Below are 19,951 nucleotides of genomic sequence, written 5' to 3' on the forward strand. Positions count from 1 at the left end.
GAAGGAGAATAGTATGTTCATTACCGGAGATAAATAACGAATTGAGCACCCTCATCCACGCGCGACTCAATACTACAGCCAAAATAGGAGCCACCTAGAACAACTACAAATTCTAGCTAATTTTTCAAAAAACAAGCCTGAAACTCTATCTAAAGACTGTTGACATCTACTGGAAGCCCTGGGAACTGCAGTCTGGGAGGTATTCCATTGATTTTCCAATAGACAGCCATTTCAATGAGTGGTGAGCTAAAAAAAATGCAAATCTGGATGGATTCTCCTTGTTTTTTTGCCTGCCATATCAGTTATGTTATACTCACAGACATTATTTTAACAATTTTGGAAACTTTAGAGTGTTTTCCATCCAATACTACCAATTATATGCATATCCTAGCTTCTGGGCCTGTGTAACAGGCAGTTTAATTTGGACACCTCAGTCATCCAAACTTCCGAGTACTGCCCCCTATCCCTAAGAAGTTTTAAAAACCCCTACAATATTGTCTGTATCCTTCACGTCATTAGAATCCATCATTAAATGGTCAGGAAGGCCAGAGGATACATTACAACGTGACACTGATTTGATTAGCTTCCAGAACTTGGTAGGGTTGTTTAGGTTCTCTGTGACTGCTTTTAAATAGTCATCTGATTTGGACTTCCTGATCAAACCTGCGCATTTGTTTCTTTAATCTCTGAAGGAGGCTCAGTCAACAGGAGCATTTGTATGTTTAGCTTGAGCCCAAGAGATATTGCTCTTTCTAATCAATTCTGCCAAGTTATCTGAAAAACAGGGATTGGCCCTTCCACTGATTCTAAATTTCGATCATAAAATTTCGATCACAAATGTAATAAAAAACAGTCCCAGGCAATGTCAACATCAGGAATCAGACTTACTCTGTCAATATTATGGTACAGATCATGTAAGAACGCTTGTTCATCAAATAGTCTAACATTTATTTTAAATATAACGGGGTTTGTATATCTAACCCAAGCTATTGCACAGTGATCACTGACATTATTACAGAATGTACCAGTCGATGTGTATTTGTGAGGGGTCTTTGTTAGAATAAGGTCCAATAGCGCTGATTTGTTAGGTGCTCTGGGATTCGGTCTTGTAGTCTCATTAATTAATTGAGCGAGATTTAGTTGAGGAGCATAAACTGTTGATGACTGAGGAGGAGTGCCAAGAGGGCTGTCCGGTGGCTTCGATACAGTCAGTTATACACGGTTTATACACAGCATTGGTTAAAACCCACATTGTTGCTGTTTATTTGGTAGGCTAGTCTTTTGGATGCATGGCTATTTTACAGTCTCTGGGCTATTTAAAAAAATAGATTTTACATCCGGTATGTCTGCAGTAAATTTTGGGCGGCAGTTTGTTTGGTTGTTGCCAATTCTTCCACCTGGTTAAACTCCTAAAATGTACTTAATAATGCTCAAAACATTATAGCGGATTTGGGGGTAGCCCAGACCTGGACTCTCAAACCTGAGTCCAGCGACTGTCAATGAAACTACTTAACCATTACGCCAAGAGGTCTGAACCCCTTGATGAGATTACTTGGTGTTGGGTTAAGATTGATTGGTGTTGGGTTAAGATTGCTTGGTGTTGGGTTAAGATTGCTTGGTGTTGGGTTAAGATTGCTTGGTGTTGGGCTAAGATTGCCTGGTGTTGGGTTAAGATTGCTTGGTGTTGGGTTAAGATTGCTTGGTGTTGGGTTAAGATTGCTTGGTGTTGGGTTAAGATTGCTCGCTACATTACTCCCTCTCTTCAGGAGAGCGTGTCCCCACGCTTCTCTATAGAGCTTGCCAGCTTGTAGTCCTAAAACCCGGAAATAAGTTACCTCTGTTTTTCCTTCAGCCATCCCTATCTGAAAAATGAAATTGGGAATGAATAGAGTTTTAGAATAAACTGCAAAAATAGGGTCTGAGGTTAACACAGGCTTAAGTTTTGTTCTATGAGATAATAGCAGTCGGTTAACATGACCTTTATGAATTATGAATCCTTTATGTGCTTTGTGTTGTTTATCATTACATAAATTCTTCAAACATAAAATCTTCTAAGCCTGTGTTTACCACAGACCTTATTTTTAGCCTTTATCCCAAAACCCTTCGAAAATGCCATTAATTCTCCCCATAGGCTTTGTCCAACGAACCATACCCACGGGAAGTAGGGGTTGCTGAGGGTGCTGAGGCACCCCCTGAAAAATCAGAAGAATAAAAATAATACAATCTTTTTTTTTTATAATTAAAAAAATATTTTTTTACCAAAGTTGTACAATGGGCCTTTGCTTGTATTAGCAAACCAATATAGACGCCTGTAGAATGGGCCAAAACCTTTTTACAGCATCTCTGCTTTGGCAAAAAAGGTAGTTGTATAACTAAGAAAAGTATCTTGCAGGACTCAATAGTTTAGTACATTGTACATAGGCTTGGCATCTAGGTTTGTACCTGTGGACTTCACATCACCTTGAAGAAAAACAATGCACAATACAGTAATTGAGCATATTGGGACGACAAGTGAATTATGATGATGTGATGAAGTGGTTCAGCTGGTAGAGCATGGCACTTGCAATGTTAGGGTTGTAGGTTCAATTCCCATGGGGGACCAGTATGAAAACCTATGAACATTGATGCACTCATTACTGTAAGTCGCTCTGGATGAGTGTGTGGGAAAGGAACAAATAGACCATTAAGTTCTCACATAGAATGAAGTATTTCAAGAAACTGAAAAACATATGAACAACAGTTTTTTTCTTTTCCAGAAGTATTATCAGATTAACTGTTTTATACAGATAATTATCAGACTCAAGTTACAAATGCTGGTAAATACTCAAATACATTTAGTTAAAAACAATTCACAAAAGTACTCCACTGGGCCTTTACTAGTCCTGTATTAGCGGACAGATATAGACATTTTCAGCGCAGCCAAATTGCAGCACCCCCACCCACAAACTACTTCCCGCGGTTATGCAACGAACCATAGCAGAGTTAGTGCTTACAAAAAGACACCATTACTGTTTCTCTCCATATCAAGTCTCTCAAGTATACACACCTCTATGATGACCTCACTGGCGCCATCCCACCTCTGACACCAATGTAGTGAACCGGGACTAAAACCCAGGTCTAGCGACTGTCAATGCAACACCTTAACCGTTACACCATGAGGTCCAAACCCATTGACAAGGTTGCTAGGTGTTGGGTTAATTAAGGTCGCTACATTACCCCCTTTCCTTCGGGAGAGCGTGTCCCCACACTTCTCTATACCAAGTCTCTCGTCACGTGTACACACCTCTCTGATGGTCTCACTAACAAATTTAGAGGTAGCCCCAACTGGAACTTGAACCCTAGTCCAACAACTGTCAAGCCAACACCTTAACCATTACAGCAAGAGGTCTGAATCTCTTGATGAGGTTGCTAGGTGTTGGGTTAAGGTCGCTACAACATGAACGGCAAAGAGCATTCATTTAAACAGTGACATCTAAGAATATGTCTGAATCTTTAAGAACCAAAGGTGAAACAGACACTGGCCAAACAATTAACCAAAGCAATGAAAGGCAACTCATCGATACAGTTATGTTGGAGCAACAAATGACTATTCTGACTATATGACTATTCTGAATTAAATTTGTCCTGGAAACGAGGCACTAACGGATAGAGTTTAACTTCTTTAATCAAATCTCTGGTAGGCTTATTGTAACAGTAAATACATAGGCCTCCCTTGGCATCATAAATGAAAAGTGATGACTGAATTGCATTCCTGCCTAATTGTCAGTGGGGGAAAAAGGCCTACTATGTTTCCAGGTATTTGATCTTAGTTCACTCCATTGGAGGGCAGTGTTGAGCTGTGAATACTTCTCTGTGTGTCCTCCAAAATTGTGAATCTGTGGGCTGTCACCATGAGAGAACAGTGGTAATCTAATAGACTCCCTTGGAGGTCAGGACAGATCCATTTAAACTCTGTTCTCACCTTCCTCCTCTCCTCACTGTCCTTTCTCTCTCACACACTCTCTCTCTCAGTCACACACACTCATACACCCTCATACACATGCACATGCACGAGCACACACACACATCATGCACACACACACACACACACACACACACACACACACACACACACACACACACACACACACATCATATTCATCAGCTTTTGTCAAGGATACCAGTGTTGTGCTTCAGGATGACATGTCTTTCCATAACAAATGGACACGTTCCCTGTTCTAGTTTCAGTGACATTTCCATGCTTAACACACAGGTCTTCTGAGAGCAAGGCAGGACCACCTCCCCTCCCACCACGGTTCACTGACACATACTTCTACAGAGGCAAAGTATTCTCACTGCTCAACCCAATAGAGACAAAGACAATTTCAGACAAAGAAAAGCAGAGCTTAATTTGAGGTGATTACGTCCCGATTGGATTAAATAACTTTTAATTAAAATTGCTAAGTGCAGCTAGGGCCTTTGAATTGCAAGGTTTTGGGGATGGGGAGACTGTCTCTGCATGTAAATGAGATTACTCAGTGCTCGATATGAGAACTTTGAGGAGGAGAGAACTAAAGAGTCTTAGGAGTGGTTTATTTAGTGTAATAGAGTTATATAGCGTGTAATCTATGTTATTTTTCTCCCTATTAAAGGGACGTATTAATTCTATAGTGACATGGTTGCATGCAAAACGCCCTGTGAAGTTTAAATGACTTACAGGACAGTACTCAAGCTTCAGCACTTGAATCAGGTCATGATATTGCTCTTTGGCTGGAAATATCAAGTGGCCCTGAATGATGAGTCTCACTATAGAGCCTGGGCCCTGAATGATGAGCCTCACTATAGAGACTGGGCCCTGAATGATGAGTCTCACTATAGAGCCTGGGCCCTGAATGATGAGCCTCACTATAGAGACTGGGCCCTGAATGATGAGGCTCACTATAGAGGCTGGGCCCTGAATGATGAGGCTCACTATAGAGGCTGGGCCCTGAATGATGAGCCTCACTATAGAGGCTGGGCCCTGAATGATGAGTCTCACTATAGAGGCAGGGGCCGGGAGTCACATTAGAGATGATATTATGGTAACAATGCAATAACACATGACCTTAGCAACCCCGGAGGCAATCAGAGACGCATGGCATGTCCCTCCCTCTCAGCCCGCTCATCATCCATGCCATCTCTGCTGCATTACAGCCTTGATAAATACAGAGAGGGATGGGTTAGAAGAGAACAGACCGGAAATTAGGGGAGAGCCAACATGCGAGCGAGTGTGTGACACTCATCACTCTCCCCCTGATCAGTTAAATGAATGTTTAATGCAGAGACATAGACATCTCAAGTGCCATTAGTACGATCGCCGGACCTGTCTGACTATGATAACTGAGTGAGTGATTAGGGGAGGAATGCTGGTTAGCGCGCCACTGAAGCTGCTCTCCTCTCTTCTTGTCTGCCCCGGTTCTGATGTAAATGCGAGGACAACTCACCGCCCTAATGAAGACGCTGTTCTCTCCTGTCACTGGGTGACATTGGGATCTCTCTCTCGATCTCTGACTCACACTACTAACTGGACAACCGTTTCCACTGCCCTCCCATGCCACCCTATGCCCCCCACCCATATTCATTCTGATTCATATCCATACATAATCTGTTGATTCTTTAGAGGAGGGGAAGTGGAGGGTGTGAGGCGTTGTGTGAGGTGTGAGGTGTCTTTTTTCTGTACCCCCCACATCCTGTTTTTGATTTATGGAATTAAAATACACAGAGAATCTATTAGGTTCCCCAGAACTTTACTGTTTGAGAGATTGCAATGCCTCAATCCTGCATGATTGTCCCTGGTCAGATCACATTGGATTAATGAGATGGCTTTGGGTTACTTCCCCAGGTTGGCCAGACAATAATAGTGTGAGAATCGCCTATGAGCAAAGAGCAAGAGGGAGAGGGAGATGGAGAGACTTTGCAGTGGTCATCCCAGAAAGAGGGATGCAGATTGGATTTCCTTTCTACCGCTGCCACAAAGGTATGCAAGCACACCTTTGTGTTTTCTAACAAACCAAAACCCTCATAAATTGATTGCAGCCATCATATCATCGTTGCAATGATAAATGATGTAATGACTGTTGTTATGCAATCATGATTACCATGTCTATATGGGAGGTCTGTATCTGCTCTCCTATCATAGTATGAGAGAACAAATCTGCAAAATACCAGAACCAAGCTCTCCAGGATATGTTTATACAGAATGTCATGGAATCTAGTTAAATGTAAATGAAGGCAGACATTAAGCCAGCATTTTAGTATCCACATTGTAATGTACATAGAGCTGTAGAGGAATGAGCCTCGTCAGAGTGAGAAGGCTAACGGTCCCTCCAGACATCACCTCCTTTATCCTCGTTCTAACTGAACGAGCCATGATTGATTAGCTCTCTCTGCCCATCCACTTTGGCAGAGAACACTCAAGCCTGGCGGATTCTCTTCATTATTTTCTCTCTGGGCACACCGCATAATGTCTGCCTACTGCTATCACTGTGAAGAAGATGGGTATAGGAAAACACAAAGGACTGGCTGATGATCCGGTGTGATAAATAGATGGAGATCTCCCTCCAGCCTTGTAATGACAGAGGGTCAAAACGTAGGAGAGACAGCCGGGCCCCACACACCTACCTACCTACTGTATATCTACAGGGCAGGCCTCCCCTGCCCCTGCACTGTACTGCAGGGGTTCTCAAACATCTACCTACTGTATATCTACAGGGCAGGCCTCCCCTGCCCCTGCACTGTACAGCAGGAGTTCTCAAACATCTACCTACTGTATATCTACAGGGCAGGCCTCCCCTGCCCCTGCACTGTACTGCAGGAGTTCTCAAACATCTACCTACTGTATATCTACAGGGCAGGCCTCCCCTGCCCCTGCACTGTACTGCAGGAGTTCTCAAACATCTACCTACTGTATATCTACAGGGCAGGCCTCCCCTGCCCCTGCACTGTACTGCAGGGGTTCTCAAACATCTACCTACTGTATATCTACAGGGCAGGCCTCCCCTGCCCCTGCACTGTACTGCAGGAGTTCTCAAACATCTACCTACTGTATATCTACAGGGCAGGCCTCCCCTGCCCCTGCACTGTACTGCAGGGGTTCTCAAACATCTACCTACTGTATATCTACAGGGCAGGCCTCCCCTGCCCCTGCACTGTACTGCAGGAGTTCTCAAACATCTACCTACTGTATATCTACAGGGCAGGCCTCCCCTGCCCCTGCACTGTACTGCAGGGGTTCTCAAACATCTACCTACTGTATATCTACAGGGCAGGCCTCCCCTGCCCCTGCACTGTACTGCAGGAGTTCTCAAACATATACCTACTGTATATTTACAGGGCAGGCCTCCCCTGCCCCTGCACTGTACTGCAGGGGTTCTCAAACATCTACCTACTGTATATCTACAGGGCAGGCCTCCCCTGCCTCTGCACTGTACTGCAGGAGTTCTCAAACATCTACCTACTGTATATCTACAGGGCAGGCCTCCCCTGCCCCTGCACTGTACTGCAGGGGTTCTCAAACATCTACCTACTGTATATCTACAGGGCAGGCCTCCCCTGCCCCTGCACTGTACTGCAGGGGTTCTCAAACATCTATCCCCAGCTGTTCCATGTATTTGACCTGTTCCACAGCTAGCACTCCTGAAACAAATAGTCAACTAATCATCAAGCCCTTGACTAGGTGAATCAGGTGAGTTAGTTCAGGTTCTCTACAACCCACGTATTAATGATGAGAAATCCTCACATTACTCACTCCATCACATCTCCCCATCGCCACACACACAAATATTCTGTGAATTCCTGACGTTTTCCTTCAGATAAATCTGTACTAATCTTTACAGTCTATGCTGTCTATCTAGAATCACCCTCATTTGTACATTTTCCAAGAAATCTGTCTTTGGAAACTCATCAAAGGATTTAGCAATTGTCTCCCCTGCTGTTTGTTGCAGGGCCAGAAGAAAGCTCTGAGCGGAAAACTCTGTTTTAATATTTAATATTTCAGGAACCGCTGAGCTTTGTTTTATGGTGCTATGTATCTGTCAGTGTCCATAGGCACATTTCATTCAAAGGGATTGGACTGTGCAACTAAACATTCACTCACCTACACAGTGTGAGTGTGTGTGTATGTCCATGTGTGTGTGTGTGTGTTCCACCCCTGTGTCTATGTGCAGTATGCCCATCATACCTCTATTTACTCCTGCAACCAACCATGTGTAGGATGTCTGGACTGATGTTTAGAAAATAGTCATCCCCACTTAGCGCTGTATTCATATTAAATATTAAATCCAATTTAAATACAAAATTGCCATATAAAATATTAACCGCAGTGTAAATATTTAATGCGAGCCCTTTACCATAGGCTGGTGTTCATTACCAAGCAGTATAGGTTTTAATGTTCTTTTCCCCAGGAGACGGTGTAGTAGACATTCTCATACTCAGACTGACCTGCAGGGGGAGACAAAGGTCTGCTGCGAGAGGCCTGCCTCAAAAGAGATGGATAGAGAGATTGAGACTGAGGGGAGAAAGAGAGAGAGACGTAAAGTGTAGAATAGGCTACAATGTGTGCATCTCTCTGTGTGCATCTCTCTGTGTGTGTCTCTCTATGTGTGTTTTGCTCTCATAAATTCTAACAATATTTGAATGGGGCTGAAACCCTTAAAAAAAGGAACATGTTGGAGTAATGCTCCAGTTGTCATGTGGTTTGTGATGAAAAAGGGAAGTGTCTTAAAGAAGGCAATCCAATGACTAGGAGGTCTGCTCTAGAAACAATAGGGGTCAGAGTTACACTATGAGTCTCATCAAACCTACCCGCACTGCTATTCTGCCCTCTACTTTCCAAGGAGAGAAGTGCCTGACTTACCTCTTTTTGTTTCTGTTTCTTGGATTTCGTGTGTAACCGTCAGTACACACTAACCAGTCTTATTCCAAGAGCCCTCAACCATCCTCTGTCCTTCACAGCCTGTCTACCCCCATATCCCCAACACGCTACGTGCATGTAACTATATCTATGAAATAAAGCAGTCCAGTGCTGTTCTCTCTGGAAGCTTTGGGATAGCTCACTTACCATTATGTCATTTGCACCTTCCTATGGAAATGTGTGCGGAACTGACATACCATCATCCTAGTGTATTTCTATTCAACAAAGCAGTCTCAACCTACATGACTATCCACAGCCATCTCAGCCCATATTATATTCTCACCTCATATCATCCTACCACACATCGCCTAACTCTCCAAGACTCTAACCCATTATTTTGTCCATTAAAAAAACGTTTATATCACTCCATGGCCCTATAACCCCACCTCTGATAGGCTTCATATCTGTGAGACAAGATTAAGAGAAAGAGAGGCATAAGAGTTAAATGAAGGATGAACTTGGGGAAAGACAGAGAGCAAGAGGGGGGCAGAGAAAGAGAGAGAAGTAAGTGAACAAACTAGCTTTACAGAGTGACTATAAGAAGGAGGAGAGAGAGATAGAGAAGAGAGAGAAGGGTAAGAGATGCACAGGCATGCAGCTCTTCAGAGGAGAAGAAGAGAGGCACATTAATCATTGGGAGACATCTGTTCATTCTGCCGCTTTAGAATTCTGTCAAAGAGCTGCTCGGAGTCAGACGGACTCCCCCCATCCGCCCAGGCAGCTAGTGCAGAAAGAGAAAAACCTGTCTCCTGTTAAGCATGGACAGACACATCAGAGCCATGTGCTCCTCCAAGCGCTGCCTTTAATCTGACTTGATTTAATTCTCATTTAGAGAGAACAAAAAGGGAGACAGAGGCACAGGGACGATGAGAGAAGAATATAATATGTAGAACATCACTGATCTGTCTCGTGTGTGTGTGTGTTTGTGTGTGTGTGTGTGTGTGTGTGTGTGTGTTTAATTCTGCCGGGTGTGTTCATGGTGTGTACACTTACATCTCACACATGAATGTAATTCATAATGTATTTATAGGAGCACACAGGCACGCACACGCACACACACACACACACACACACACAAACACACACACACACACACACACACACACACACACACACACACACACACACACACACACACACACACACACACACACACACACACACACAGAGCCCCATCAACACCTCAACAGTTTGTATTGACAGAAGCCCCCTATAAATGATCTGGCCACATTGGACTTATTTACCCATGGCTCTTTTCAGGAGCGCCATAACATTCTCAGTGGGAGTATCAAATCAAATCTGAATATGGCCTGAAGGAAAAGTACACCTGCAAAATTGGTGTCCTCCCTGAGGCAACATAGCAGAGCTCAAGATGAATGAGTAGAAGTCTTTCTCAGGTCTGGAGTTACTGTAGGAGTGTAGGCAGCTTTGGAGGAGAGAGAGAGAGAGGGTTGCAGAAGAAAGAAGGCTGTTTCTCCCTCATTCTACAATTGATCAAATTACATTCTTTCTTGTATTGTGTAATAGCTATAAAACTAGGATAGCATTTTTTCTTTACTGGGAAACAACTCAAATGTTGTCTATTAGTAAAATACAGAAATATGTTAAATGTAGAGTTGTGCCAATGTTTTAACTAATCTGTTTGGATAATGGTCAAAGGTCTGTACTGAGATTATGATAGCAATCCACAGACCTGAGTAGACTATTGCACTACATATTGTGTACTGGGATATTAAAACAGTCATATGGACATTTGGTCTCACACTAAAACCATTACTCATGGTTGTTTCTCCTGCTATCCTTATTCATTTCAGTACACATGCTATTTCTCATCCTCTATGAGCTGTTCATAGAGTCATTTCCATTTTAATCTCTCTCTCTCTGTCTCTCTCTCTCTCTCTCTCTCCCCCCCCCCCCGATTACTCTCAGGGTGAGTGGAGAAAGTGGTGAATAGAGAAGTGTTCATTTTAAACGATGAACAGAAACTTAAGTGGTATATGTCAAAGGACCTGGCATTACACTGCAAAAGCCCCAGTAGAAACAACACCACCACCAAAATGTCCCCTTCAAGGTGGTGCCAGGCTTGGTTGAGCACAGAGCAGTGGAGGCTCCTCAGAGGAAGAAGGGGAGGACCGCCATCCTTAGTGAATTTCATAAAAATAAAACATTAAACAAGTAATCTTTTTTTTTTAGATAAAACTATACTAAATACATTCACGTCACCAATTAATTGATTAAAAACACTACAGTAGCCTCAACAGCACTCTGTAGGGTAGCATCATGGTGTAGCCGGAGGACTGCTAGTTTCCATCCTCCTCTGCATACATTGACTTCAATGCAAAACCTAGGAGGCTCATGGTTCTCACCCCCTTCCATAGACTTACACAGTAATTATGACAACTTCCGGAGGATATCCTCCAACCTATCAAAGCTTTTTCAGCATAAACTGACATGTTGTACATCCAATCAAAGGATCAGAGAATGAATGAAAATGAGAGAGAATGAAAGCATAAGCTACAGCTAGCACTGCACTGCACTGCTTAAAATGTGGTGAGTAGTTGACCCCAAAGAGAGAGAAAGAAAACAGTTTTGAACAAATGAATTCCTTCAAAAACGAAGGAGAAGCAAGTGAGCGAGATATAGCTATATTTAGTATTTTTTCACTTTCATTTTCACTTACTTAGCTTGAAAATGCAGCTAGCTAGCTAGTTAGCCTACTCAAACACTCGGCTCAAACAGAGAAGGATGCTATGTTACCTAGCTGGCTATGGAACTTTTCCAAGTCAAGGTAAGCTTTTGGTTGTATTAATTTATTGCCACCGGGGCCACCAGTGTAACTGCTAAACTGCTTGCAACACTGTACGTCATGATTGTAGTGGGTTTACTAATGCGTTAGTTCTTGTAGCTATGGTGTTGACTTCATGTTAGCTAATATGGTGACCAACGACGTAATATGAATGTTTGGCTTGGAAAGGTTTTTTCGCCTGGTCACAGACAGCTGATGTGTTGTGCACTGAAGTACACAAGAGAAGGGAAAAGGTGAGAGGAGGAGAGCGCGTAGGTGTGATAAGGAATTATTGAACAATCTTTATACAACGATCTGGCTGCTATGAAAGTGAACTGCTTTTGTGTGTGATCCGCGGTTTATTCATTCTGCCGATTCTGTTGAAAACATTTCTTAAACGGAAGCAAACGTAACACAATGGGGATAAACATACCTGAATTTGTCCAATAGAAACTCTCGTTTGCAACTGTTGGACTAATGGTTACATCCTAGATCAGCTAGATGCAGGCAAGAGTGTGCAAGGTGGTATTGAATGTGTCAATGTATACGGAAAATTTGAGTATCATGTAGTAAGTAGCCTAAACCTATCAATGTTACTTTGAGATGGGTGAATGGAATATGAATGACAGTCATCCAATATGCTGTAATAGAAATAAGGCCTTGCTCATAAAAAAAATAATCGTCCTCCCTCAACTTGAAAGGAACCAACCGCCACTGGCATAGAGAACACTGTCACTCTGTGATCATCACTTCTAAAATTGTATAAGAAGTAGCATGAAACAATCGGAAACAACAACAAAAATATACCCTCTTTTGCATTACGTTCACATTTTATAGTCATGTAAGTCATCAGTTGAATCAACATCAATAGGAATGATTGAACAAGGACATTGGTCAATGTGCTAAACTGACCTGCATTATAGCAGACATAAATTAACTTGATTTCAGTGCACTCAGGATCGCAATGTTCTGTCTGTAAAAATGCATTTCTATAGCGTGTCTGTAAAGGAAACAGAAAGTTACAGTGAACACATCACCAATGAAGTCAGGTTGACATATTACAGGTTTAGTAATGCCATCAGGTTTGTGGCAAGAAAAACAACAGTGAAAAGCATAATGTACAGATTTGATATTCATACATCATATCATTGCAAGACAGCTGGGCTGTCTGAGAGAGGAGAGAAGATTGGGCCCGATCATGTAGGTCTTGCGTTGCTTGTAGTGCTCTGAGATGTAGATCTTGTCGATGTGATTGTTGTTCTGGTTGTACTTCACCAACACCCTGTCTTGGTTGCTGAGGAGGTTGTCCTTGTCGTAGTACCGCCTCACTTCATAGGGCAGGTTCTCTGCACCGTGGGAATGGAGGTTACCAATGGTGTAGTAGGTGTACAGGTTCTGGTCTTTCAGTTTGGGGAGTAACAGTTTGTAGTTCTTGAACATATGGAACCCGTATGCTCCCTCCCTGGGGTCACAGAGAGACACCATGTTGTTGTCGATGCAGGTCTGGACATACCAGAGGAGTAGTTTGAGGCCGTGGCGAGGGGGCGGGGTCCCGAAGCCAGTCTTCTCCAGCTCTTCATTCGTGTCCAATGTTCTCAAAGCCGAGGCCAGAGTGACGGCCAATAGCAGTAGCAGGATGCATCTCAGGACGCTGGTGTGATTGGCCATGCTGAACACCAATTAAGGGTTATCTATGACAAGTGATTACATGTAAAATATTATAAATTCTTCCTAAACATAGTGACAAAATGTGCTTATCATGTATAAAACGGATAACATTTGATTATCGACAAAACTGTAGATATTTCCAAGAAAATCTCCATCTGTTTTTTATCCAGCACTAAAATGTATCAATTGCTCTAGTAAGTTCACTAGAATCTCCTTATTGCTCTAGTAAGTTCACTAGATTCTCCTTATTGCTCTAGTAAGTTCACTAGATTCTCCTTATTGCTCTAGTAAGTTCACTAGAATCTCCTTATTGCTCTAGTAAGTTCACTAGAATCTCCTTACCCCGCAATGTCGCTATAGGATGAGTCTGTAGGTTTAGCTTGCAGGTCTCTGCTCAAAGACTGTGGTATATGGTTGTGTTGGTCGCAGTGTTGCCCCTGACCCTTGCTGTAGCAGAGGAAGACCGGGTTCTGTCATGAGTGTTTGAGGGAGGGCTCATGTACTGTATACAGTGCATGCATCTGCTTACTGCATGAGAAGCAGGCCTGGGTTCAAATACTATATGAAATATTTCAGGTATTATGAGAGTTTGCTTAAGCCTGCCTGGATTGCTGGATGGACAGGATTTGCACTTTTGCGCATACTCTAGGTTATATTGCGCATTGCAAGCTCAATCAAGCATATCTAAAGTACTTGAAATAATTTCAAATAGCATTTGAACCCAGGTCTAATGAGAGAGAAGAAATTAAAAAAGGAAGGTGAGAAAACAGCTGTGTTTTATAGATAAAGTCAGCTCTTGTGAGAGCTGTCTACATCGGCATATACTGTTTCTCACAGGATGCAGTGGCAAACATTACAGGACTTCCTCTTTCACTTCTACTGATAAACATTATCCATTTGAAAGAACTTAACGCAGCGAGAGAGAGAGAGAGAGAGAGAGAGAAGAGTAGATACAGAGTAGCCTAGTGTGTATAGTACTGTAGGCCTATTACTGTGTCCATAACATTTATTTAAATAGATGAAAAGAGTAAAAAGCCATTCTGTGGATTACAGGTTTTCATGAGTGACATTTCATTCTGTTACTGTATAATCACTCCCATTCTCCAGGTGCCATACTTCATTTTGTCTAACACCTTCAAAGGCCTGGAGGAATTATACACTACTGGCAAAGTACCATTCTACGGGATTAGAAATGACTTCATGAATATCGCGTTTTTCACAGCCCCGTGTTTGTATTTGTGCTTGTTTGCCTTGATAATATTCCTCCTCATTTGCATTTTATTTATTAATAAATAAACAAATGTGTTAGTGTGGATAACAGTGAGACTGGAAAACACATAACAACCTGGCTGAGAGTAGCATTCTACTTTCCCCTGGGGACAGAGAACATGACTGGGGTTGGTGAGTCAGCCTATCTGTCTTTAAGCATCCATTGCTTGCTAACCGTTTCCTTGCAGACAGTTGTATCACTATCTTGTTTACTTTATGAATAAAATATCCTGTGTTTGTCTCTATTATTACATTTTGACACAAAGCTGTAATGAATGTCCCACAGGGACAAAGTGAGAGTGTGAAGAAGGGAGAGAGAGATGTCAGTATGGTAAACACTTGGAGCCCCTGAAAATGTAGCACAGCATGCTCTCTTCTGTCTGCTTAATCCACCTTGTTCTGCCATATCAAAGCTTTCCCCACTTCATTATCAATAAATTATACTTTTAAATGATCCCAGTGGTACAAACAAGTGCTTCTCTCAGAGAGAGGGTAGAGAGAGGGAGAGGGAGAAGGAGGAAGAGAGAGATAAATAGAGAGAGAGAGGGAGAGAGAGAGAGAGAGAGATAGAGGGAGAGAGAGAGAGATAAATAGGGAGAAGGAGGAAGAGAGAGATAAATAGAGAGAGATGGAGAGGGAGAAGGAGGAAGAGAGAGATAAATAGAGAGGGATAGAGAGGGAGAGGGAGAAGGAGGAAGAGAGAGATAGAGGGAGAGAGAGAGAGAGATAGGGAGGACAGAGAGGGAGGCAGGCATTAGGCTTTCATTTGCAAAGATTTAACAGCAAATTGTGTTTATTTTTATTTATTTATATCTTTAACCATGTCACCCTTCTGCGTTGATCCGCTAGTGAAGAGGCCCGCACAGCTAATCTCCACGGCAACAGTCTGCTGCTGCTCAGTGCTCTGCAGTGCTTAGAGCTGTCTTTGATTCAAATGGAATGTGTTCACATGACTCCAGGCAGGGCCAGGCTCTCTCCACTCTGCTCGGTTACACATCACTACACTGGATCAGCTGCGCTTCTCTGAAGGAGACAGCCAGGCAGGCTGCAATAAGGAGAGGATGTTCTGCTGCATTGACATGGGGAAACAGAGCTCTAAATGTTAGCATAGAATAACAAAGTTACATGGTGTACTTTGCGACGATGTTATGTAACACGTTCGGTGCAGCTGTGTGAATGAATGTCAGGGCTTAGGGTGCTATAGTAGGCTCTCTCTACCTGTGTTAATCTCCTTTGACACAAGCATGAAAGGGAACAACGACTGATGCCTTCACTGTGCGTATGGATGTGTGTTGATCTCTCTCTCTCTCTCTCTCTCTCTCTCTCTCTCTCTCTCTCTACTGTATTTGCTTCCCTATACTATTTCTCATATAGCCTATAAGAAATATATATTATCCCTACCATACAACCAAAGTTGAGGACACAGCAGATTATACATAAATGGATGGGTAGAGTGAGTGAATACAAATCAGTGGAGACTTATGTAGCCCTGGTGCAATCAATGCAACGTGTATTGATTGAAACATCATGTACTGTACATGATTTTCTAACGCCCTCGAACTGGAACATTAAAACACATCTATTGAGTAATGTTGATGTGCCTGAATCGAAAACTTTCTATAGAATATAAGAGAATGGAATGCCTTGTTTTTAAAAATGTAAATACATGTATGCATTAATGTAAAAAGCATCATGAATGTGATCATCCTCACCCTGTCAAATGATTGGTAAAGGTTGTGATTGTTTTTAATGTTTTCATTATAATTTATTCTCTCTACCTACGTTCATGATAAATTATATAATTGCTTCATTGACCAATTTCTATTCCATTTTGGAGTAAATATTATAATTCAAGGAAATGGAACGAGAGACGCTGAAAAATGTGTGTGTGTGTGTGTGTGTGTGTGTCTGTGTGTGTGTGTGTGTGTGTGTGTGTGTGTGTGTGTGTGTGTGTGTGTGTGTGTGTGTGTGTGTGTGTGTGTGTGTGTGTGTGTGTGTGCGTGCGTGTGTGTGTTTATGTGAGTATGAGAGTGAGTGTGTATATGTTATCAAACCTCCATTTCAGAGAAGAGAGTCTGGAGAGGAGGAATCATTTTTTTTCGAGGCATTTTTTGTGTGAAACATTGGTTTTGTGATTGGATGTTGCTCCAACACAACTCGTGTTGCTTCTACACAACCAATTCCCCCTGAGGCCCATGTTTCACTCAGGTTACCTGACTATGTGACCAGAAAGCATAAGGTTAATAAATGTAGGTGATTCTGAAACCCTCTCTTCCAAAACCTATTTAGTGAACATCAATTGATTGTCCAAATCACCAAATAGTTGAATGTGGGAGAGAGAGAGAGAGAGAGAAAGAGAGAGAGAGAGCTGTGAGAGATTTACAGTTAGACGAGGCAGAGGCACAAAAGTGCATCTGTGCTTTAAAGTTCCTCTGTTGAGAGTCTGCATCACGTCAGATTGGTGGTAAAAACTCCCCTAAAAGAGAGTTTGACACTTCTATTGAGTCTGCCAAGCACCCCAGGGCTCTCTCTGCACCTCATCCCTTCACTGCACCCCAGGGCTCTCTCTGTTCATCATCCCTTCACTGCACCCCGGGGTTCTCTCTGTTCCTCATCCCTTCACTGCATCCCGGGGCTCTCTCTGCACCTCATCCCTTAACTGCACCCCAGGGCTCTCTCTGTTCCTCATCCCTTCACTGCACCCCGGGGCTCTCTCTGCACCTCATCCCTTCACCCCGGGGCTCTCTCTGTACCTCATCCCTTCACCCGCACCCCGGGGCTCTCTCTGCACCTCATCCCTTCACCCCGGGGCTCTCTCTGTTCCTCATCCCTTCACTGCACCCCTGGGCTCTCTTTGCACCTCATCCCTTCACTGCAGTGTCAGCGGGTTGGGAAGGTACTTTGGGAAATTGCCCTGCGCACTTGATTTACACCGTGTTTTTCCTCAACAAAATTGGTCCACATGAAATCTACAGCACACGTCATCCTCAATAAGGAATCCAGAATACATCACTGAATGCTCACACTGCATGATGAAGTGTAATATAAAGACTGTATTATCCCTTTGGGGATATTGTGTGTGTGTGTATGTGTGCGTGTGTGTGTTTGCCTGTGTGTGTGCCTGTGCTTATCCCTGTGTCTGTTCACACACAGAATAAGAAAGGAGAGTGTTTGCACACGTTTGTGCTATGTGTAGATACGTGTGCGTGTCCGTGTATAATCACCTGTTGTTTAAGTGTGTACATTGTCATTCATTTGGTTTGAGCTCTCAGTCTTCAGCTGTGGCAGCCTCTCTCTCTCTTGAGAAACAGACACCTCTATCACTGTTCTCTGATTGTTTATGTCAATCCAGTTTTGATGAGACTTCATGGTCGCCAAGCATGCATTCAAATCCTCATCCCCACCGGCCTCACGGCCCGGCCCTTAGTCTGCCTGGATGATTAGCTGTACATTAATGAGGTAATTTATGTCTGAGGGCCACTTCTAATGACCTCAGGTTTTCACTGCTGTGCCACTTGTTCATTCTCTGTGTGTTATTCCCCTCAGAGCATAGACACCATGAGAACAAAGACAGAAACACATACCGCTCAAAACAAACACTGGAATTGTACCTCTCAAACAAATATACCCGTAATGAAGAGTAAAAACAGAATGAACGCTTGGAAAACAATAAGTGCCATTTGCTCTTGTAACCCCCTTCCATCTGCGTGTAGAGTAGAAAGGCATAATGAAAAATACAATCTCAATTTCAAATCCATTTGTTGTTATTTTGCTGTGGGCATTTGCATCAGATGGGGAGAATTAAGTAGTGTGATGAAAACAGTGGGTTGGAGAGACTGAGTGGAGGTACGTTGTGTGTACTGATCACTGACTGATTCTCTGTGTTAGAACAGAGTAGTACCCTGAGCTGACAACAAAAGTCCTCACTGACCAGGCCACAGTCTCAAACAATCCCACTTTCAGGACAGCAGACTTCCCTGCACATCGACTGTCTGTCTGTCTGTCTGTCTGTCTGTCTGTCTGTCTGTCTGTCTGTCTGTCTGTCTGTCTGTCTGTCTGTCTGTCTGTCTGTCTGTCTGTCTGTCTGTCTGTCTTGTCTGTCTTGTCTGTCTTGTCTGTCTGTGTGTGTATGACGCTAGGACAGCAGACTTCCCTGCCCATCTTCTGAAAACATCTGAAACCCTCCGTCTACAAAGACAATCTTAAATAATCCCACAACACTTGCACTTGACTTTGCCTCTTACTATCTCTGAGTTTGCTGATAGCTACTTTATTGAGGAAAATGTACCTACTATGAGTGTATGTGGTTGTCCCACCTAGATATCCTGAAGTCAATTCACTAACTGTAAGCCACTCTGGATAAGAGAGTCTGCTAAAGGACTCAAATGTAAAAACATGTGTGTGTGTGTGTATACAGCATTGTGTGTGTGGTTTCTCCTTTGTGCTCCACCTGGTTGTGGAGGCTAGCGGAGCCTGTGGTTGATGTGTTGGCTATCCGGGCTGAGGAGCAGACTGAGGACATCCTACAGTAGCTCACTGAGGGAGGAGGGTGCTCTGATTATAGGACAGGACTGTCATTAGTCATTGTCCCCTACACTGTCCCTCCCTGTTCCTCTCAGCCCCACCGCCCCATCCTTCCCCACCCATCAGCCTCTCATTTGTGTCCCATCTCCAGGGCCAATAATATCCCCATTAGTCTTCATTTCTCTCTTTATGGCCTTCTCCTCCTGCTCTGCCCAATGAGATCCGGCTTTTATTTTCCTCCCATTGGTTTTATCTACAGAATCGACAGGGCTGGGTGGCTGGCAACCCTCCAGTCAACCCCAACACGCCTCCTTCTGCCCCTCCCCCTCTCCCTCCCATCAATTATTGACCTCCACTGGCAACACGCACACACACACACGCACACACTCACGCATGCACGCACGCACACACGCAAACGCACACACACGCACGCACACACACACACACGCACATGCACACATACAGTCTGACATCATTATCACTAATTACATCTATTGTCAGCACAGCTCAATCAAGTGTCAATGTAGAGGTTTTTGGTTACACTTTCTATGAATGCCCTCTCAATATTGCATGAACATACATTTATAGTGCATTATATATAGCTTATAAGGTGTCATACATATGTTTATAATGCATTATATAGCTTATAAGGTGTTATACATATGTTTATAATGCATTATATATAGCTTATAAGGTGTCATACATATGTTTATAATGCATTATATATAGCTTATAAGGTGTTATACATATGCTTATAATGCATTATATATAGCTTA

The 19,951-nt window shown here is 43.0% G+C and overlaps 1 protein-coding gene across 1 annotated transcript; it reads right to left on the reverse strand.

Annotated features, from left to right (window-relative positions):
• Positions 1–12,525: 12,525 nt before the first annotated feature.
• On the reverse strand, positions 12,526–14,217 carry si:ch211-198c19.1 (uncharacterized). The gene is made up of 2 exons (XM_021626064.3): positions 13,725–14,217; positions 12,526–13,405 (listed from the first exon to the last, which is right to left on the reverse strand). The coding sequence occupies exon 2, from the start codon at positions 13,380–13,382 to the stop codon at positions 12,855–12,857; it is 528 nt and encodes a 175-aa protein (XP_021481739.2). The 5' UTR covers positions 13,383–13,405; positions 13,725–14,217; the 3' UTR covers positions 12,526–12,854.
• Between the last annotated feature and the right edge of the window lie 5,734 nt (positions 14,218–19,951).

The sequence above is a fragment of the Oncorhynchus mykiss genome, chromosome 2, assembly GCF_057628025.1.
Source record: "Oncorhynchus mykiss isolate SJ-2025 chromosome 2, ASM5762802v1, whole genome shotgun sequence".
Classification (NCBI taxonomy): Eukaryota; Metazoa; Chordata; class Actinopteri; order Salmoniformes; family Salmonidae; genus Oncorhynchus; species Oncorhynchus mykiss.

Coding starts and splice junctions, on each gene's coding strand:
- si:ch211-198c19.1 (XM_021626064.3), bottom strand. CDS start 13,382: ATGGCCAATCACACCAGCGTCCTGAGATGCATCCTGCTACTGCTATTG.